At 46.8% G+C, this 20644-nt stretch overlaps 1 protein-coding gene across 1 annotated transcript in view; it reads left to right on the top strand.

Moving 5' to 3' along the window:
* The window catches only part of LOC119390233 (transcription elongation factor SPT6), a 52448-nt gene extending 37970 nt beyond the window's left edge, over positions 1–14478 (top strand). Inside the window, exons 27-37 of the mRNA XM_037657800.1 lie at positions 199–347; positions 816–956; positions 2960–3066; positions 3873–3961; positions 4169–4284; positions 4811–4933; positions 5959–6192; positions 7964–8165; positions 9486–9628; positions 12440–12678; positions 13860–14478. Coding sequence (XP_037513728.1) covers positions 199–347; positions 816–956; positions 2960–3066; positions 3873–3961; positions 4169–4284; positions 4811–4933; positions 5959–6192; positions 7964–8165; positions 9486–9628; positions 12440–12678; positions 13860–14049 — 1733 coding nt within the window. The 3' untranslated portion in view covers positions 14050–14478. The remainder of the gene's footprint in view (positions 1–198; positions 348–815; positions 957–2959; positions 3067–3872; positions 3962–4168; positions 4285–4810; positions 4934–5958; positions 6193–7963; positions 8166–9485; positions 9629–12439; positions 12679–13859) is intronic.
* The last annotated feature ends 6166 nt before the right edge of the window (positions 14479–20644 follow it).

Raw genomic sequence — 20644 nt, 5'->3', positions numbered from 1 at the left:
CAAGTCAAAGAAGTAAAAGAAGTTTCTTTGTATATGCCACTTCTTTATAATTTGACCCACTATTGGTGTTACAGCTTACCTGTGGAAGGGTACTTGCCTGCAGGCAGACTTACTTGCGGGTGAAATCTTTCGTACAAGGAACTGTCTCTTTTTGACTTGACTGTGGATCATCATTCCTGCAACTCTAATTGATTTCAGGCAAAATGGTGACGTGTCAGGTGGTGGGCATTGCACGTCGCAAGCCTCACGGACAGCAGCTGGACCAGGCCAATCCGATCCGAAATGACGACACTGGCCTTTGGCAGTGCCCCTTCTGTCTCAAGAACGACTTCCCGGAGCTCAGTGAAGTGCGTACCCATTTTCTCCAGCAGTGGCGAACTTTCACCTTTGCACCCGAACGGGATAGGTTACACAGGAAAATGGAAACTTGGAAGTGATAAGCAGTTATCAGACGAGGGATGTCCAAGGCTGCTGCCAACGTTTTCAACATTTGAGCTTTCTTCTTGTTTTTCTTGTTTTGTTGCCCTGACAAAAAGCGAGTCCTTTTGTTAAAATTTATTGTCCGAACACCTTTGATCCCTTCTGTGGTGCACATCTGTATTGGTGTCCTTCAGTACCACTCTGTTCTGCAAAACTTCAGCTCTATTGTTGCTGTATGGTAGGATGAAAACTTGCTCAGCTGGTTGTGAAGCTTTCTCAAAACAGATGTAGTAAGAGCAGAGCGGAAGTTGGGGTATTTAATGGACTTGCAGAATAAAACTGTTTGCTGCATCAACAAGACTGTCTGAAGGGACTTGTCCTGGTTTTTTCCTCAGGTGTGGAATCACTTTGATGCTGGCAGCTGTCCTGGACAGTCTATGGGTGTGCGAGTGCGACTGGACAATGGGGTGAATGGCTTCATCTTGACAAAGTTCATCAGTGACAAGAAGGTCACCAATCCTGAGGAGAGAGTACAGGTGACTGCAAACTCTTTTTTATTTCGTAGTTGCTGTTAGCTGAAGCCCTCCTGCAAGCAAAAGTCCGTGTATCTAGCTACACTGAAGTAGTGTACTACATTGTCTTCATTGGGACTAGGCTGTGAATAATTAGAATTGTTGCTTCTCAGAGGGGTAATCTTGTCATCAACTAGGTAGCATTTTTATGGTTTTCGTTAGAGCTGTGCGAATAGCAAAATTTTGGGTGCGAAGCGAATTCGAATAATAAAGATTGAGTGCGAATCGAATCGAATAATTTCGAATAATTTTCGAATATTTCTCAAACATTTTTCGAATAATTCGAAGTGAAATTACAGAAAAAGTTGCAGAGAATCCCTAAGTATGTTCTTGTGAGATAGCAACATGAAAGTGTTTCTTTTCGCGAGGTTGATGAAGCGCTGGTGGGGTCATATTTCATGATTGTCTTTCTTATCAAGAATGAGGCAATGTAGAGGCCGAATTGTATTTATGTACAGGGGTGGTCAAAAGTTCCCAGGCCGCAACGCCCGGCTGAGGAGCAGCAGCTCGCTGCTATCGGGGCGCTCTCATCGCAATCACGCCTTGGCGCACGCTGGCGTCGAGTGTGTGCGTGAAGGGGGAGGGGCCCCCCTCTCCATTTCTTGCTCTCCTTGATAAAAAAGCGATATATAAACTTGGTGCGTCATGTTCCCTCACTGTCCACTCGTCGATGTTTTACTACTGTGCAGCGTGTAGCGAGGCGGCAGTCTTCCAGAAAACTGACGCATCATGATTGCGGCCACATTTAGCTAGGCACCATATACATTACCGTGGTTTTCGGCTTCCTGGAAAACAATATTGTGAGTTTAACTTTCCATTGGCACTGCGGTGGTTCTATCAGCCATCTTCGCAGGCCATTTCGCTGCATACGAGCATGGTCGGAGCCCGAAATGATTCAGAAGAGCTTGTGTTGGGGCTAGTTCGAACATCTTAGTGGAATAAGCAGCGCTGCACAGTAGTAGTTTATACCTAGGTTCCTTATGAAGGAGAGCAACAAAGAGAGAGAGACTTCCAGACTTCCTGCCCAAATTTCAGGTCCAAAACAGCATTAATTGAGCCCCCAACTCTGCCACATCTTTCATCTCCATATTGGAACCAGCGTTTTCTTGAGTTAATACATTTGCGACCGTAGAGGAGCTTGAAAGGCAGCTTTGCCGCAATACGGGGGTGTGATGAGGTGCAGCACATTGAAAATCTAGGGACCACTTCCAAACGGACGTTGACTGTCTCTTGGCTAAGTTAGACCGTAACGGACCTTGAAAGGCAGCTTTGCCGCAATACGGGGGTGTGAGGAGGTGAAGCATATTGAAAATCTAGGGACCACTTCCAATCAGACGTTGACTGTCTCTTGCCTAAGTTCGCCCGTAACGGAGCTTGAAAGGCAGCTTTGCCGCAATACGGGGGTGTGATGAGGTGAAGCATATTAAAAATCTAGGAACCACTTCCAACTGGACTTTGTCTCTTGGCTAAGTTCGACCGTAACGGAGCTTGAAAGGCAGCTTTGCCGCAATACGAGAGTGTAATGAGGTGAAGCATATTGAAAATCTGAAGGGGTCACTTTCAACCGGACGTTGACTGCATTTGTCTTTGGGAAGTTCGAATAGTTCGAATAGTAAAATTTCAGTGCGAATCGAATCGAATAGCAAACACTATTCGAAAAATATTCGAAATTTCGAATATTCGCACACCCCTAGTTTTCGTGCCTTGTTAGCTGACAGTAGCTACAAACAGCTCATGTTCAGCTGCGCCTTTAGGAGAATGACGTATTTTGACTTTGCAGTTTCTGGTTTTTTCGAAGTGCTTTACTCTCTCACGCATGAATGTTCAGCCAGCAGGCATGCGGACGTGATGCAAGTCATTCTGAACTTCTCTGTAGCACGGCCAGCTATGTTGCGTGCCATTGGCAGTGATTTTTGTTCCCCGTTTTCGAATCATTGTTAATTCTTTTTATTTCTCCTATCCTGTAGATTGGCATGATTCTTCACTGCAGAATAACGAAGATCGACATTGAAAGGTTTACAGTTGATCTGACTTGCCGATCTTCAGACCTTTCTGATGTCAACAATGAGTGGAGGTAGGTTTGCTCACGTGTCTTTTGCGTTATTTCATGGTCAGAGAATTAGATTTGCTATGAGAGAAGTGTACAGCCCTGTGAAAGTTGTGTTGATGCTCACATGATGTTGCATTCTCTTCGGCACAGCCTGTCATGTTGTTCACTGGGATCTCACAGTGTGATTCATTGAGAGTACAGCTCCTGCATGACAAAATATTAGAAGCAGCTGTAATAGTACAAAGACGTACACAAAGGGCATGTCCTGGAACAGTAAGGCATAGGTTAGCATTCTTGTATGGATTCCTAAAGGCAGAGGTTTAGGGTAAAATGGAGGCATGAAGGTGGTGAGAAGTCGTTGAGCAGTGGATGTTGCTTGGGCCAATGTTTCAGCAAGGGGACTTGTCTTCATCAGGTTGCAGGTTTGGGTGCTTTGACGAGTGCAGTGAAAATTCGCATGTGGGAATTGTTGTGGGAGGGAGATTGAAATAATTTGGCCGGACAACGAGAAATGATAAGGAATGCGTCAGTAGTGAAGAGCAATTAATTTTGGCGGCATGAAGAAACAATAGTATGAGCTGAAGAGGCAGCAAGAAAATTTGTAGCAGAATCTACTTTCGACAATGTGAGAAACAGTAGTGAGTACTAAGAGACAGAACATTTCTGACGTACGGAATACTCCAGGTTACAAAGCCTTACATTGAAATCGGTCTAATGGCACTTCTAGTGGTTAGAGTATCCTTGTAATCCACTGTATGCTCTCTAATCTGTTATTGGTCGGTCCTAGTGGCTTACATTTATTGTTAATTCCTTTCCACTTATGCTTTCAGGCCTGCAAAAGACCTGTACTATGACTATGAGTCTGAAGAGAAAGACAGGAAGGTTGATGATGACTCCAAGAAGAAGCAGAATCGACAGAGTGAGTTTTCATTTTTTGCTGTCTTCCCGACTGCATCTTAGAGCACTACAAACTGCCTGTAATAACATAGGTGTTCACAAACACCCACTTGATGTCACAAATGGCATCACATGTTGTGCACTGCTGCAGTCCTGGGCAGAGAGCTTCCTTACTCAGTGCTTTTAGCTGCGACACTCACCGTCTCTGTGCTGTCCTTTTCTTTTTCAGCGTACGTGAAGCGTGTGATAGTTCATCCATCGTTCCATAACATCTCTTACAAGGAGGCTGAGAAGCTGCTCAGCACTATGGATCAGGGCGATGTGATCATTCGTCCTAGCAGCAAGGCGAGTAGAACTCATTCGTGGCTACATTTCTGGTTTTCTTTCGGTATGTGTGAAGAGAAATGGTGAAATTGAAAATTTCGCATTATTTTTCGTGTTATATTTCTGGGGGTTGGAGTGGCATTTTGAGAGGACATGTTAGAGGAAATTCAGCTAAACTGTAATAAATCGTGAATGAAACATATTATGCAGTTTCAAACTAGGCCACTCTTACCTTTAGCAGAATGTTGGTACGTGGAAAGGAACAAAAAAAAAGAACAAGAGGTGGCGCCATATTGAAGTTGCGTTGAAGTATGGTTGATACTGAACACTGATCTTATGAACTGCAAATCGTGGGAGCTATGTGCATATCAGTGAGCTGCTTCTGTAGCCTCTCATTTGCTGGGAATTGGCCACTGACAATCTGTGAAGTGCCTGTTTTGGAACTTGTGGTATCTCGTGTGAGCCCACTAATCAAACGCAGTTCATAAAGGTCTTGAATGTAAATTTGGAGTTTTGATTTGTCACTCTGTTCTCTTCATCAATGCAGGGTGTTGACCACCTGACAGTGACATGGAAGGTGTACGATGGCATTCTGCAGCACATTGATGTGAAAGAGCAGGGGAAAGAGAATGCGTTCAGTCTGGGGTCTTCGCTGATGATCAACAATGAGGTAGGTACTAGCTCCAAAAGATTCAATTCGAGCCTGCCTCAACTGTATGCATTTAAACTTGGTTTTCAATGTCTTAAAAGAAATTTGCAGTTACGAAAGAAGTTGCTCACTGCCTCTGCTTGTCAATATTCTGCCTTTGCGTGGCAGCTAGACTGCCTACTCTTACGCCTAAGTGATGCATACCTGCCAAGTCTCCCGGATTACCCGGGAGACTCCCGGATTTTGAACGTTTCTCCCGGTTGTACGGGTCATAGGAAAATCTCCCGGCAATCCAGTTTTGCCCCGCGCGTCCAGTGCATTGCGCGCCCCGTGCATCACGGTGACGTGAGGTGGGACGTTTCGCGTACAGATGCGCTACACGCAATTTAAAAATTGATCCTAAATGTCTTATAGGTTATATCAGCCGTTAATATTTCGTATATGATGCGTTTGTGTACACACAAATTTATCCCACAAGTTATCTCGCCTTCAAAATTTTGTGTCACTACTGCTTTAAGTGGAGAGCCCAGCACTTAAAAGGGTAGCCGTTAGCGATGTCTGTCGAGATAGCGTGTTCGCCAGCGCTCGCGACCGTCCCCATCTCAACGGCGCCCCTTATGGTCCCTTGCCCGACGAAATAACTGGTAAGCAAGCGACGACAGGCCTCGCACGCGGAGCGATGTTATCGCATGTGCCCTTTGCGCGACGATGACGGCCGGGTCGTTTCATCTCTGCTTCAACCGCGTTCGTCCCTAGCGCTAGCATGCATTTACTCGCACGTGAAACAGACGATGCGTAAGCGATGTTATCGGTTTGGACTCTGTACATATCAGCGGTGACCGCAAAATCCCGCTGACAGTGTCCATATAACTGCTATCGCAGTACCCCCCCCCCCCGGTCGGCATACTTCATCCCCCCCCCCTCCCCCCCGTCGAGTAGATCTCCCGGATTCCGTTTCTCCAAACTTGGCAGGTATGGTGATGTTAAAAATTAACGCAACACGCCATCGCTAATTGGAGGATGTTTTGTGTATCCACTCCTTTCAGGAGTTTGAGGACCTGGACGAAATCATAGCCAGACACGTGCAGCCAATGGCGAGCTTCGCGCGGGACTTGACGACGTTTCGGTACTTCCGGGATGCCGAAGGTGGCAAACGAGAGGTGATTGAGAAGCTGCTCACGGAGGAAAAAAAGCGCAATCCTTCCAAGATCCACTACTTTGTCTCAGTCTCGCGAGAGTTCCCTGGAAAGTTTATGCTTTCCTACCTGCCACGAGTCAAGGTAAGTCCTCCCCAGTGTTTTTGGAGTGATTAAAAAAAGCAAAGGTGCAAAGGGGGTGCCAGAATTGAAATACTTGCACTATTTTCGCAGCTGACCTATAGTTATGGAAACATAACAGCAGAACGTATCGCAATCATTGAGCAAGTTGCACTTAAGATAAAATGTCCACAGATCTAAAGGAAATTTATCACAGCCTTTTTAACGTGCCTTTCTTTAACATCGTCAAGCATCTCCCACTATGACTTCTGGATTTGTGTACGGCAGAATTTCAGTAGACAAAATTGCTTAATAAACAATTTTTTCTTGAATGGAACAACTGCCTGTAATTTTGTTGGTTTTGTATGCGACTCCTGTGGAATGGAACAGCTTAATAAGATTCTGCCGTACTGGTTGCTGTTTAATTGCATCGTTTTTCGCTATAAGCATATAGATGTTAAGGGCCTCATTGAAAACAGTGTACAGTCGAACCCGGGTATATCGAACTCGCCAAAAAACGTTTATTAGTTCGATATATGGCATAATTCGATATAGGCCCGCTATAGGATTTGACACAAAGGCACATAACAATAAGAAAAGTACTTTATTAATATGGTGGCTTACTTGCGTGCCCTACTTTGGAACAAAATAGTCCTGGATTTTCTTCTGTCTCAACGACTTCGCTGCCTGCGACAGCACGCACGCCTCCACGTTGTCCAACGAGTCGGAGCAGCTGAGGCCACAACCTTCCACGTTCACGCAATAGCGCCGGACCAACGCAAGTGCACTAATCACTTCGGAGGATGTAGGCAATGGGCCATCGTCAATTTCCTTATTGTTGTCGCTTTGGCTCGTGGTCGGCACGACGTCTGCAACGTAGTCCTCATCTTGTAGCTCATTCATGATGGCGACATCATCGTCCGCACTGACGAACTCGTCGAATGTCGATCCGTCGATAGCTCCCGGGAACTCTGCCAGCTCGCTCCAAACTTCGGCGGAAACACCTGCGGTGTCTTCAGTGCTGTCATCGGAATTTGGGGTGTCATCACCAGGCATGCGGAAGCTGGCATGCCTAAAGCAGTTCTGGATCGTCTCCTTCGTGACATCTGCCCACGATCTACTCAACATAGAAAGAGCTCGACCCGATTTATGATTTCGAGTTTCGCGGCGAACGGCAAATTCTGCCTCTTTGCACAAGCCATGACGACAGCGCGCCAATAAAGTTCACAGAGCACCAACAGGCAACACCACCAGCACGGACCACGCTGAATGAGGACTCGAGGAAAACAGGCAGCAGCAGGCACACAAGCATAAAAAAAGAAAAAATGGCGCTCACTTCTACCGTCTCCGCGCCTCGGAGAAAGCACGACGGCCTCTGATTGGCTGTAAGCGCTGCGAGCGGGCCAGGATCATTTCTTGCAGGGGGGTGTTCGCCCGTGCACAACCGGGTCTAAACCACTTTTTCTAGGGTGGCGCCGGCAGTTTTCCCCGCCACCGCGAGGGAAAGCCAACTTGCTGGGGCACTTTTGAGGCACATGGAGTTTGATATATCGGTTGTCGTTGCTATTTTCGTTCGATGTAACAGTAACTTTTGCTATATATTCTCAATGTAAATTTACCGTGTTTAGAAATTGTTCGATACACGGGATAATTTGATATAAACGGGTTTCGGGCTCGACTGCACTACAGTCTTGCAACACCAGGATTTGCCTGACTGAACAGTTTTTCTTGTTACACCATGTACTAGTATAATTGCAGAAAGCGGATGAGCTTTCTCACGCTTTGTTGCTTACAGGTTCGCCACGAGTATGTGACGGTGACCCCCGAGGGCTTCCGCTACCGCCAGCAGATGTTCCACTCCGTGGGCTCCTTGTTCAGGTGGTTTAAGGAACACTTCCGGGACCCCATCCCGGGCACGCCAAGCAGTGTGACTGCAGTGCGCACACCAATGGGCCAGTCGTCTTACATCGGCACCACGCCCAGCATCAACATTTCAAGTGAGTGGCCCGTCCTGGAATGACCCTGTTGTGCTTGGTTGTCTTGTGTCTTTCAGTGTATCGATTTGTCCGGAAAGTGAGGAGAAACAAGCTGGTAGAAAAAAAAGTGAAGCAGTACCATTCATTAGCAATTGACTAGGGATGGGCGAATAGTAAATTTGAGGTTCGAAGCGAATCCGAAGCGAATAGTGATTTGGTCGAATAATATCGTATCGAATAGTTTGAATAGTACTCACCACATATTATTAAAAAAAAATTGAACATTTTCTTCATGACCCTTGCACAATATTTTTAAGAATTGGAACTAGGTATGAGCGAATGTCACTTTTTTGGTCTGACATGAAGTGGAAGCAGCCTTGAATGGTATCAAAATTTGAATAGCAGTAGGGGTGCGAGTTATAAGTGGCACAATACGTTACAAGTTAAAAATTAGTATAGTTAGCGCATATAAGCCCATATAACACGCTGTTAAATTTTAAAAAATATGTACACTTAACCTTGAAGTGTAGCTTCACGGCAGTGCAGATTTCCCCTGGCAGGGTGGTTTCACGGTACGGCAACCCAACACTGCAGTGAAACCACTTTTACAGGGGGTTATGTGCGGTCAAACGTACATATATTCGTTCATTTCGAATACTTCGAAATTTCGAATAATATAAATTCGTATCGAAGCGAATTCAAATACTTTAATATTCGTCCGAATATTCTAAAAGTCTGAATATTCGCCCATCCCTACAATTGACCTTCCATTCTTCAGATGGTTGCCAACCGGTTGTTTGGACAGCCTTGAGACACTGTCACTGACCCCATGAGCATAATTTATATGAGGTGGCTGAAATCCTTAGTGCCAAACTGCACGTCAAGTTAACACATTGCTTCTAAATTGTAATCGCTACATTTCAATTGCTGTTTTTCATGTGGGTATTGTGTACATATTACTTTCTCTTTTTGTTTTCCCCCTTTATTTATCGTGGTAACCTCAGCACCAATAAGGCATTACAGTGGGGATGTTACGCAGTACATAATTCTCTATGGTAACATGATCTCAGCTGACTTCTCTGGCTCTTTCAAGAAATTCTATTGTCTAAAATTATCAAGCAGCTTCAAATAGTGCCAACTTCACTTTCGAAGTGGCAGGATATGTCTGTAGTGAAGCCAAGGAAAGCACCAGCGAAATTCTTGTAATTATTGCACCGCTGTTCAGTCTGTGCTGGAAGGTGCAGGCATGTTTAATATGAGTGCATTGGCACTGGCATTTGTTCAATTCTATGTGCAGTAGGATTCACACGTATTTGTTGTGTCTCTCTCCTTCGCGACTAGATGTCGACCCCCAGGCGATTCAGAGAGCAGCAGCCAACATTTCGAGTCACATGTTTGCCTCATTATCTCAAGTGGCCGGCCAGACACCATCGTTCCCAACACCGTACGGGGGAACTTATGCAAATGCGTACCCTTACCACCAGGTAATTGTGCACGCTTTTGTTTTCCCCACTGTGATGCGACACTTGTGATTTACGTAGAGAGGTAGTTGTAAATTCGGACATTAGATGAATGAGCACCTGTGAGTTTTGGTGAGGTGGTTGTAATGCCAGTAAGTATGAATGGGAGTTACTGTGAAAGTCGATGAGTATGAGCGGGTGCGGGTGGAACCATGAGTCAGTGTTGACACGTTATAAGTGCGCGTAAGTGGGAGTGGGTACATAGTGTGCAAGGACATTAGTGTGTGGATATCTGTTTATTCTACCTACTTGTGGAGCATGCTCACCCGAAGGTCGCTGCTTCAATCCCGGCCATGGTGGTCACATTTCAATGAAAGCAAAATGTGGGAGGCTCGTGTAATGTGCGATGTCAGTGCACGTAGGGGAGATGCGGGTCGAAAAATGCGAGTTTTTAAAAAAAATTATCGATTTTTTGTTTTTTCTTTTTTTGTTAAGGTTAGTATCTTTACTGTTCCGAAAATAAAAATCAAAGTTGAGACTCAACGGGAAATGCGTTAAAATTGCGTCTAAAGAGCACAAGGTGGCTGTTAATCTTGACCGAAAGTGTGACGTCTTCTAGCGCCTCGTGGCCGATAACGCGCGGCCGCTCGCCATTGGGGATTGCATGGGGAGATCTTCAAATAGCCACGGTTTCCTGTGCTGCAGAAGCGCAAGAAATAATAAAGAAAGCATGCTTTTGCTGCACTTTTCGAGCGCTGCGACTGGCTTTTAAATCACATGGTACGGATTGGGGACCGACATTGGCCGCTGCGCGCCTTGCGTGTTGTGAAGCCTGCTTGCAGGGTCGGTGTTTCATCGAGCTACGCAGCTGAACAACGTTTCTTTTGGCGTATTTATTTTCATCATGGACGAAGAGAACCGTAGCAAGTGCAGTCACGGGCCAGTGAAGTATCGCTCGGTGAACAAATTTCGAGGACGCCGGCGCAAATCAAAGCCAAACACTCGCCGAACGGCAAGTGCGTCTGCTGCCGTGAGGCCTAACGACGGCAACGGCAATGCTTCCGACGAGTTTGCCGCGGCGTTCAAGTATGTCAGTGCCTCTCAAAGAGAAGATCGGACTCTTCGACGATGAAGAAAGGTCACGGTAGAGTCTTCCTTGATCGCTGACATAACAGCATTGAACATCCTCGTGATTGGTGCACTGTGTCCAACGTGTCACCGTTCGGGGATACGCGTTTGGGAACCATCTTACAAATTCAGAGGCGTCGTTTCTTGAACTGCAATGCGAGAACAGCGAGTGCCCCAAAAGTATTCTTTCGATGACGTATATACGTTGTGGCGAGTTGCTTCGAGCGAGGGAGTCAGCGTAGAGGCGGCGAGTGACGGACTGATTGCTAGCAGAACCTACGGCAGCGGGAGCTCGCGCTTTAGCTACTCTGCTCGAAAGAGCTGTGAAGGAGAAACTTATGGTGCTGGCTCATTTTAGTGGCAGTGGCTACTAGAAGAACAATTTACCTATTTTGTGTGCAATTTTGATCGGATTTCGTTACCTCTTTCATAAATAAACATCCAATTTTAACTTGAAACTTCGTTTTTCTCAAAACACACTTTTTGGCAACTTTTTCAATGTGCCCCTCTTATTTTTAGTACTTCTAGTGCTCAGATCTGCATGAAATTTTGCCCAAATTTTCTCTAATGTGTGAGGAGTTCAGTTATCTCCTCGAAATCTCAATATTATGTTATGCATATTAGAAAATTTGCAAGTAAACATTTACTGGGGTCTGGGTAATATGGACTTCCCATGTTTGAATTTTTCACGTCTAGTAAATATTTTATATGCACTTTCTGGATAGTTTTCGGCACTCTACAGTTTAGTTGGAGCAATATGAGCCATCAATTGTCAAAATATATAGAAGTTTAAGAATCGAAATAGGGGGGCTACAAGGCTAATGTTTTACACATTTGTCATGGTGCAGGACAAAAAGCATGCAACTTACAAGAAAACTAATTATATATTTGAAATCAGCATAAAAATATCTATAAATGCCCCAAGTTTCATTGCTCTAGGATTAATATTAAAAAAAAGTGTCTTCAAGCCGCATCTCCCCTTAAAGGCATTGCCGTGTTCGTGTGGGAGTCAGCATAATTGATTGACCGGTCCCTGCAGTTACCGAAAAGATAGAAGACCTTTTGCGGCACATTGTTGTGTCGGTGTGTTGAGGGGCACGGCTAACTTTTATGCGACAAAAAGTTGTTGCTTCTTTCATCCTAAGGCATTGTTTAGTTCATCGCAGGCAGTCATAGCTGTAGAGAATGGCGTCAGAAATTGTTGCCATGCGACAGCTGGCCACCAGGCTTCGTGCTCTCTCCTATACTGTTTTGCTCACTGCCATTCTTCCACTAGACACCTCACTCACGGCGTCTGTAATGTGTGTGCGGTGCACGCCGTTTCAGGATATCTTTGTTGCGATTAAACTTGAGCGAGGCTAGCATGAACACCGCTCTCTCACATGCTCTAGAAGGCCTGTCTTTCTTTTTTTTTGCACTTTGTGTGCGCCATATTTTTACCGAAACTGTGTCTGAAGTGTTTGTTGTAAAGGTAGGATGCCTTGAAAGATGTTCATTATATCTGGATGCAGTTTCAATGGGTAACATAGGAAAATCGTTAGTGCACTGAAATATGGACGTTATAACTGATGGATCGTTATAAGTGGGTTCGACTGTATTAGTTCCACTATCTGCATCTCTGCCAGTGTATTCACGAACCCCAGGGTTGGTGGGCCAGAGTCACGTGCGCCTAACCCCCTTTTTTGCTTGCTTGGCTTGGTATTGCAGCAGCCGTACACGCCCTCACAAGCGATGGCGACGCCACTCGTGACCCCATCATACCACCATGCGGTAGCCACACCATCGGTGACACCCCGCTACCCGCAGACCCCACAGACTTCGTGGGCGGCTGCCCAGCAGACACCACGGGGTGCGCACACACCACGGCACACACCAGCTGCAGCTGCCGCAGCTGCTCAAGCTGTCATCCAGGCCAACCCCATCCCCACCGTTGTGTCTGGCACCAAGTAAGCACTGGAACCTTCTTTTTAAGGGGGGACCCTGCTTCGGAGACATATTTCTTTGTTTTTGAGTACATTTTTATGAAACTTACGCAGCTTATGTATTTTTATGTCCTGATTTCAAATATGCAATTATTTTTCTAGTACACTATGCTGTTTTCAAAATATCAAATATTTCATGTATATTGTTGGGAGCAAGATTTATTTATAAATTGTAAGAGTTATAAAGCAAATCAGCATATCACAATAAGCTGGAATGAATACTGTTTGCAATAAAACAAGAATGGATGTTCTAGGCCCAATTGAACAAAAGTTATAGTACGTTGAACACTCGGCAAGTCAGCGATTTCGAGCTCGGTCAAACTGGGATCAAGCTGGGAACGTTCAGCATACCATAACTTTTGTTCAAATAGGTCTAGAACATCCATTCTTGTCTTATTGCAAACAGCATTGATTCCAGGTTATTGTGATAGGCTGATTTGCTTGATAACTCTCACAGTTTAGAAATAAAGCCTGCTCCTAACAATACAAAAACTATCTAATAGTTTCAAAACTACATATTATATTAGAACAATAATTGCATGTTTGAAATCAGCACATAAAAATACATAAGCTGTGAAAGTTTCATAATGATACGCTCAAAAACAAGAAACGTGTTTCAGAAGCAGGGTCTCCCCTTAACTGTTTTCCATTTTGCGAAGTGTACGTTAAGTTTCTCTTGCCAGCTGATCTGTGTGGGGCTGTAGTTTGAAAGAAAGCTAATAAACAGGCAGTGAACAATGAAACAAAGAATAGGGCGCATAACCTCATAGTAGAACCAAGGTAGCATTGATTAGGTTTTGGATACAGGGAGATTGTGTTCATTGGACATAAGGATGTCGCAAATAGTGTAATGAGTGCCGAGCATAGACGTGTTCGGTGGGGGATGACCCCCCCCCCCCCCGTGAAGGGGAACCCTGCTCACGCCTATGGCGCCGAGGGAAGGACAGTGCAGTTTAAAAGGGCAAGAATGGTAAAGGATTGTGGGATTAAGAACGTTTCTGGCACGCAAGCCTGAGATGTGCTTGGTTGATGCAAGATGGGAGTCATTCTGTGCCTTTTTGGAGGATCCCTTTAGTCTACAGTGAGCTTGCATAGGCAGTGGTGAAGATGTCTTGCCCTACAACGGTGTCAATACACTTTTGCAGGAGCACAGGCAACCCATCGATTGCCGACTGGAAGCGCATGGCGGAGCAGTGGGCAAAACAACGCATGGAGCAGCAAGAGGCGTCAAATCGTGCAGCTGCACGACGTACGCCGACAACTCGCGCATCGCCGAGCCCCATGATCGAATCCACTCCAGCCGGGGATGCCACACCGCTCATAGACGAGCAGTAGTCAAGAAGCTGCCTCGAAGCTGTTTTATATGCTGCTGTAATGGACTGCCTTCCTTTTTCGATGAACTGTGGATACCATTTTCTTGTGATTTGTTAGGTTCTTTCTTTTTTTTATTTTCTTTTGGGATGACGCATCGGGGAATACGATGATGCCAGCTTGACAGCCAGGCTCGGGGCCGCCCCTTTGCAAGTTGAATTGTGTCTAGCAACTAGGTCATCGTGGCACGCTTGCGTGCTTCTCGGAACGAAGTGCAAGCTTGGGAAAAACTGCATCATGTGAGAATTAAGAAGTGATTTTTACCAGCTTGCCATGTAAATACGTTTTTCACACACAAGCAGTTATTTAAACTGTGTAACTTACCTTTCTCTGCATTTTATGCCCCAAGTGAAACTGGTACATGACGAATAAATATGCAATGCAAATTCTGTACCCTAGTGGTCTGCTTCAATCTTTGGCTTGAAAAGCAGTACGTGGCATCATGCTCACCTGAGGTGCTTGTCCCTATTGCAATGGCCTGTATTGAAACAAAAAATACTTTTAAGCAAAGCTTTTATAACTCACAGATTTCAGTGCAAAAAGCCCGGCGCCGGCGAGCGTACAGAAACGCGGCCCTCAAAGGTGTGCCAATCACATGCGTATTTGTACACGCCATTTTCCGATGATTGATGCTCTCTCGATCGTGGGTGTGCCGGTGATCAGCTGTTTCTGATATGGTAGTCTGATCTTTTACCGAGGTGACTTGTCATTTCAGCTTGGCACATTTCATTGTTGCGTGTATATGAATACATGAATGTCAGTGTTGCCTGTAGCAACTGAAGTGCTGCACTGCTAAGCATGTGGATGAAGGTCCCATTCCTGGCATGGAGGAAGGAAACACTTAGGAGGGAGTATTGCGCAATGCGAAAGAAAGAAAAAGAAAGAAAAGTAGTACATCAGGCACGCAGATGCACAGCTTTGCTTGCCCCCATTTTCCCAATAGTGCAACGGCTCCTCATTTTTAGCTTTACCAGTGCCACTGACATTCGGTATGTTCAGGCATTCTTGTACTGCAGTGCCACTGATACTCCTACATTTTCCCCTCCCTCCACCCGTTTGCGCACAGTAACATGAGGTTCGTGAGCTTTGATTTGGTTTCTCCATCTGTTGTATAGTACTTCTAGAAGTTTTCATCCGTTCCTCGGTTTACTAATTCTAGGTTTTTTTTTTTTTTTGCAGCCACTGAATGTGCCCCATGGAGGGACACTGTACATTGCATGGAAATATGTTTATAAAAAAGAAATTGTGGCATTACGCAAGGCCTTTCCTGTAATGTGTAGGCATTCTATCTAGGAAATCTGTCCGTATGTAACATAATGCTTAAGACATACTGATGAGCTAGTTGGTTAGCCATGGTAGCTTATGGCAGCACACGCCAGAAATAAGGTCGACATAGGACATCATCAGTCAGCCTGTGTTATGTGCACTGCAGGACGAAGGCCGCTATTAATGACCTCCAATTCACCCTGCCCTGCACGAGCTGGTTCAATTTGAGGCCTGCAAATTTTTATTTCATCCCTCCACCTAACCCCTTGCTGTCCACAGCCGCACTCGTGGTATCCATTCTCATCATTTTTTCCTCTTAATATCAACTAAGATATTGGCTACCCCTGTTTGTTGTTTGATCCACTCTGTTGTCTTCCTATCTCTTAGGGTTACCCCTATCATCCTTGGTTCCATTGCACGGTCGGTGGTCCTTAGCTTCTTTTTGAGTTTATTATTATAATTGACCAGGTTATTTTAACTTAACTTTACTTTAACTTTATTACATTTTAATTTTATTTCAACTCACCAGGACTCCAGGTTTCTGCCCTATATGCTAGAACTCACAAAATACAGTGGTTGTGCCAAGAACGTAAGCTTTTTCTGTAGACCTCTTCACAGACGGCTCCCTGGGTGCTGCCGTAATGCCCTCTGGGCTTTGCTAAATAGGCGTGACTCCCCAAAAATGCTCTGCCAAGGCTGTGACGTCAGCCATTGTACTCCCGTGCGCAGCCCAGCATGGCGGCGTTTTTTCTCTTCTGTGAAAAGGTCTATAGGAATATGCAGGGAATCATGATGAATACATAGAAAACATTTGGTTCCTCGATTGCTGACAACCTTACATCGGTCGAGCGTTCCCAGCTTCTATGCCTGTTGGAAGAATTTCGTTCTTCGTTCGATGTCGCGCAAACTTCTCTCGGCCGCACGTCTGCTGTCACGCATCACATCGACACTGGCACCCAACCACCACTGCGACAACGTCCATATCGCGTATCGCCAGCAGAGCGTCGTGTAATTAACGAGCAAGTCGAAGACATGCTTCGCCGCGATGTTATTCGACCCTCCAACAGCCCGTGGGCTTCTCCTGTCGTTCTCGTTGCGAAGAAAGACGGCTCTGTGCGGTTCTGTGTGGACTACCGACGACTCAATAAGATCACCCGAAAGGACGTTTATCCCCTACCTCGAATAGACGACGCCATTGACAGCCTGCAAGGAGCAGAATTTTTTTCATCGCTCGATTTGCGCTCAGGGTACTGGCAAGTCCCCATGGCTGATGACGCTCGACCGAAGACAGCGTTTGTCGCACCGGATTTCCTTGTGGCTTCGTGCTACAAACGGGTGGTTGTCTATTTTCCCTTCTTAACCCTTCCGCCACCTTGCGGGTTTCCGCAGAACTGATTTGCAATATGTGTCCAGTTGCTTCGAGTTGTCGATGGATTCGCCCTCGCACTGCCAATTGCTAGCTTCCTGGTTAGCTCAATTGGTAGAGCGACCGCCCCGGATAGGCGTTGGTCCCGGGTTCGATTCCCGGACCAGGACGAATTTTTCGGCAACTAAGAGGCCTTATTTCTGAGAAATTCCGTATGGATTTCCTTGTGGCTTCGTGCTACAAACGAGTGGTTGTCTATTTTCCCTTTCTTAACTTGAAATGGCACACGTGCCTGTGCTACCTCGACGACGTCGTCGTTTTTGCCCTGGACTTCTCCACGCATCTTCAACGCCTGCGGCATGTTTTGATGCGTTTGAGCGAGGCCGGGCTACAGCTGAATCTAAAGAAGTGCCGATTTGCAGCACGGCAGCTGACGATACTAGGATACGTCGTGTCCAAGGACGGAATTCTCCCTGATCCAGCCAAGCTTCGGGCCGTGACAGAGTTCCCCAAGCCTACGTCCGTCAAGGAACTGCGCAGTTTCGTAGGATTATGCTCCTACTTTCGGCGTTTTATTTGAAACTTCGCGACTATCATATCGCCGCTGACGAAACTCCTTGGCGGCAACGGGCCCCTCAATTCGTGATCGTCACAGTGCGACGACGCTTTTGCAAAGCTCCGTCGTTTGTTGACGTCTCCTCCCATACTACGCCACTACAACCCAACGGCCCCTACAGAGGTACACACGGATGCCAGCGGTGTTGGCCTCGGCGCTGTCCTTGCGCAGCGCAAACCTGGGTTCCCAGAATATGTCGTGGCATATGCAAGCCGTACGCTTACTAAAGCCGCGACCAACTACACCGTCACGGAGAAAGAATGCCTGGCAATCATCTGGGCCCTTGCGAAGTTTCGGCCTTATTTGTATGGTCGCCCATTTGATGTTGTCACCGACCATCATGCACTGTGCTGGTTGTCGTCGTTGAAGGATCCCTCAGGCCGTCTCGCCCGTTGGGCACTTCGCCTGCAAGACTACGACATCCGCGCGCTGTACCGCAACGGACGCCAGCATGCTGACGCCGACGCCCTGTCGCGCTCTCCCTTGCCTGACGAAAATGCCCACAGCACTCAGTGTCTCACTTTGCCGTTTCTTCCATCGACATTCACACCATTGCTACCGAACAGCGCAAGGACCAATGGATTGCCTCACTGATAGACTTACTGACTGATCCGTCGGCCACACCATCTACTCGCGCGTTGCATCGTCAAGCCCACCATTTCGCCGTTCACGACGATCTGCTTCATCGACGCAATTACAACGGCGACGGCCGCCGGTGGCTACTAGTAATACCCCGCAGTCTGCGTTCTGACATATGCGAGTCGTTCCACTGTGACCCGCAGTGTGCACACTCTGGCGTATCGAAAACCTACCACCGCATTCGCCAATGGTACTTTTGGCGAGGGATGTACCGCTACGTGCAGAAGTTCGTTCGCTCCTGCATCGACTGTCAGCGCCGCAAAACTTCAACGCACCTGTCGCCGGCAGGTCTGCACCCTCTACCTTGCCCTGACCGACCGTTTGGGCGCGTTGGCATCGATCTGCATGGGCCACTTCCTCTGACATCCGCTGGTAACCGCTGGGTCATCGTCGCTGTAGACCACCTCACGCGATACGCTGAAACTGCCGCCCTCCCTGCGGCTACAGCGCGCGATGTGGCCTCGTTCCTGCTCCACCGATTCATGCTGCGTCACGGTCCGCCCCAGGAGCTGCTCAGTGATCGAGGCCGTGTCTTCTTGTTAGAAGTCGTGGAAGCCATTCTCAAAGAGTGCAACATTGTTCACTGCAAAACTACTGCTTACCACCCGCAGACGAATGGCCTCACCGAACGCTTTAACCGCACGCTCGGCGACATGCTCTCGATGTACGTCGCCGCCGACCACACAAATTGGGATGCCATTCTGCCCTTCGTCACGTACGCCTACAATACCGCCTCTCAGAGCACTACTGGTTTCTCACCATTTTTCTTATGTACGGCAGGCACCCGTCGCACACAATCGACACCATCCTTCCCTACAAGCCAGATCAATCTGAATGTGCGCCTATTTCGGACACAGCCAGGCTTGCTGAAGAATGTCGCGAGCTTGCGAAGACCTTTACAACGCACGAACAAGAGCGGCAGAAGAGCATTCGCGGTGACACCACCACTTCTGAGTCCACGTTCCTCCCTGGAGCGCTCGTGTGGCTCTCGGTCCCGACCACTGCAACTGGCCTCTCTTCCAAACTACTGCCCAAATACGAAGGCCCCTACCGTGTCGTGGAACGCACATCCCCGGTCAACTACCTGATCGAACCCATCGAACCATCTTTGGACATGCGCCGTCGAGGGCGCGACATTGTCAACGTGGAGCGCCTGAAGCCCTACCATGACCCGCTCATAGTGACAAGCTGCTAGGTCGCCAGGCGGCTCCCTTTTCGTACCCGGGGTAATTGTAGCGAAGCGTTCGTAGTCGGTAATGGGTCGTCCTCTCGAGTGCCTTCTAGTGGGTCGCCTCTTCTCTGAGAGCACGCTCCTCGTGCAGAGAGTCGGCCCCGCTTTTGACTGTCGCCGTCGCCGAGTGCCCGCTAATAAACGTCTTGACAAGCGGTATATACATGTATATCGAATGACGCAAACCCATGACTCACCAAGTGTGCTGGGGCTCAAATCCTCAAACTACTGAGCACATAGGGTGCCTAACCCTTGACCTGCAAAGTGTACAGAAACTAAGCCCGGAACCTTTCAAGTTTTAGGGTATGGAACCCTCGGCCTAGCTCCGGACATGATAAGTACTACATAGACCCTACATACTTCAAAGGTACCGGGTTGGTCTCGGAAGTGCTTCTTGTTGATGAGCATGAAAATAAATGCCATTGAGGTTCACACATAAGAACTTGAAAAGAATAGTTGCTATATTTCACCTAGATGGTACTGGAAGGTGCTTTGAAAAGTGGACCAACATTCAGAGCTGGGAGAATTGTCAGTCTTGTGCAAGGTCGGTGTTACTGAGTACAGTTGCGAATGGCACGGCAAAGCAGTCTACATTGCGTGCACTTCAGTGAAGGAAACTTGGTTGACATTGAAGTAGCGATGAGTTGCTCACTTGTTGCCGTCTCTTAAGCCAATGTTGTACAGCCTCTCACAGTAGAATGCGCCCCGGTGGTCTAGTGGTTATAGCGCTCAACTGCTGACCCGAAGGTTGCGGGATCAAATCCCGGTCGCGGTGGCTGCATTTTCAATGGAGGCGAAAATGTTTGAGGCCCGTGTACTTAGATTTAGGTGCACGTTAAAGAACCCCAGGTGGTCGAAATTTCCGGAGCTCTCCGCTACGCTGTCTCTCATATCATATCGTGGTTTTTGGACGTTAAACCCTAGATATTATTGTCACACTAGAATGCCAGCTATAATTACGAATGCCAATCACAAGTGCACCTCTTTATATTAGTCTATACCAACATATATCCATCTATGCCTGTCGTGCAACATTTGGTTTATCCTGGATTTTATTCATGCAGGTTTTGCGAATAAGACGCGTGGACCTTCCCTGACACACTCCTTGGTTTGGCACTTTTCAGCAAACTAGCTGCTCGTTTTTCTTATAAGCAACATTTAGCGTGCTTGCTATATTCCTGGTCACTGTTGATCTTTTGACTACAGGCAATGCATAATTTGCACTCACTTTCCATGATGCTTTGTTTTTTAACCTTATTGCCCAACTGTAGAATAAAAGTCTCGCTTTAGAAAGGTGATCACTGAGCACATTCCTTCCTTCATGCATTGCAGACATCTCTGGTTAAACTGGTAGCTCAGTTTAGTTGTATATCAGTTGGCTTATTAAATGCCCATTAATTAGGCAGGTATACTCAGTGCTCACTCTGCATCTTTCTGTGTT

Source organism: Rhipicephalus sanguineus, chromosome 4, assembly GCF_013339695.2.
Source record: "Rhipicephalus sanguineus isolate Rsan-2018 chromosome 4, BIME_Rsan_1.4, whole genome shotgun sequence".
Classification (NCBI taxonomy): domain Eukaryota; kingdom Metazoa; phylum Arthropoda; class Arachnida; order Ixodida; family Ixodidae; genus Rhipicephalus; species Rhipicephalus sanguineus.
Note: the sequence above shows the minus strand (reverse complement) of the source record. Positions and strands in the feature narration are given on the sequence as shown.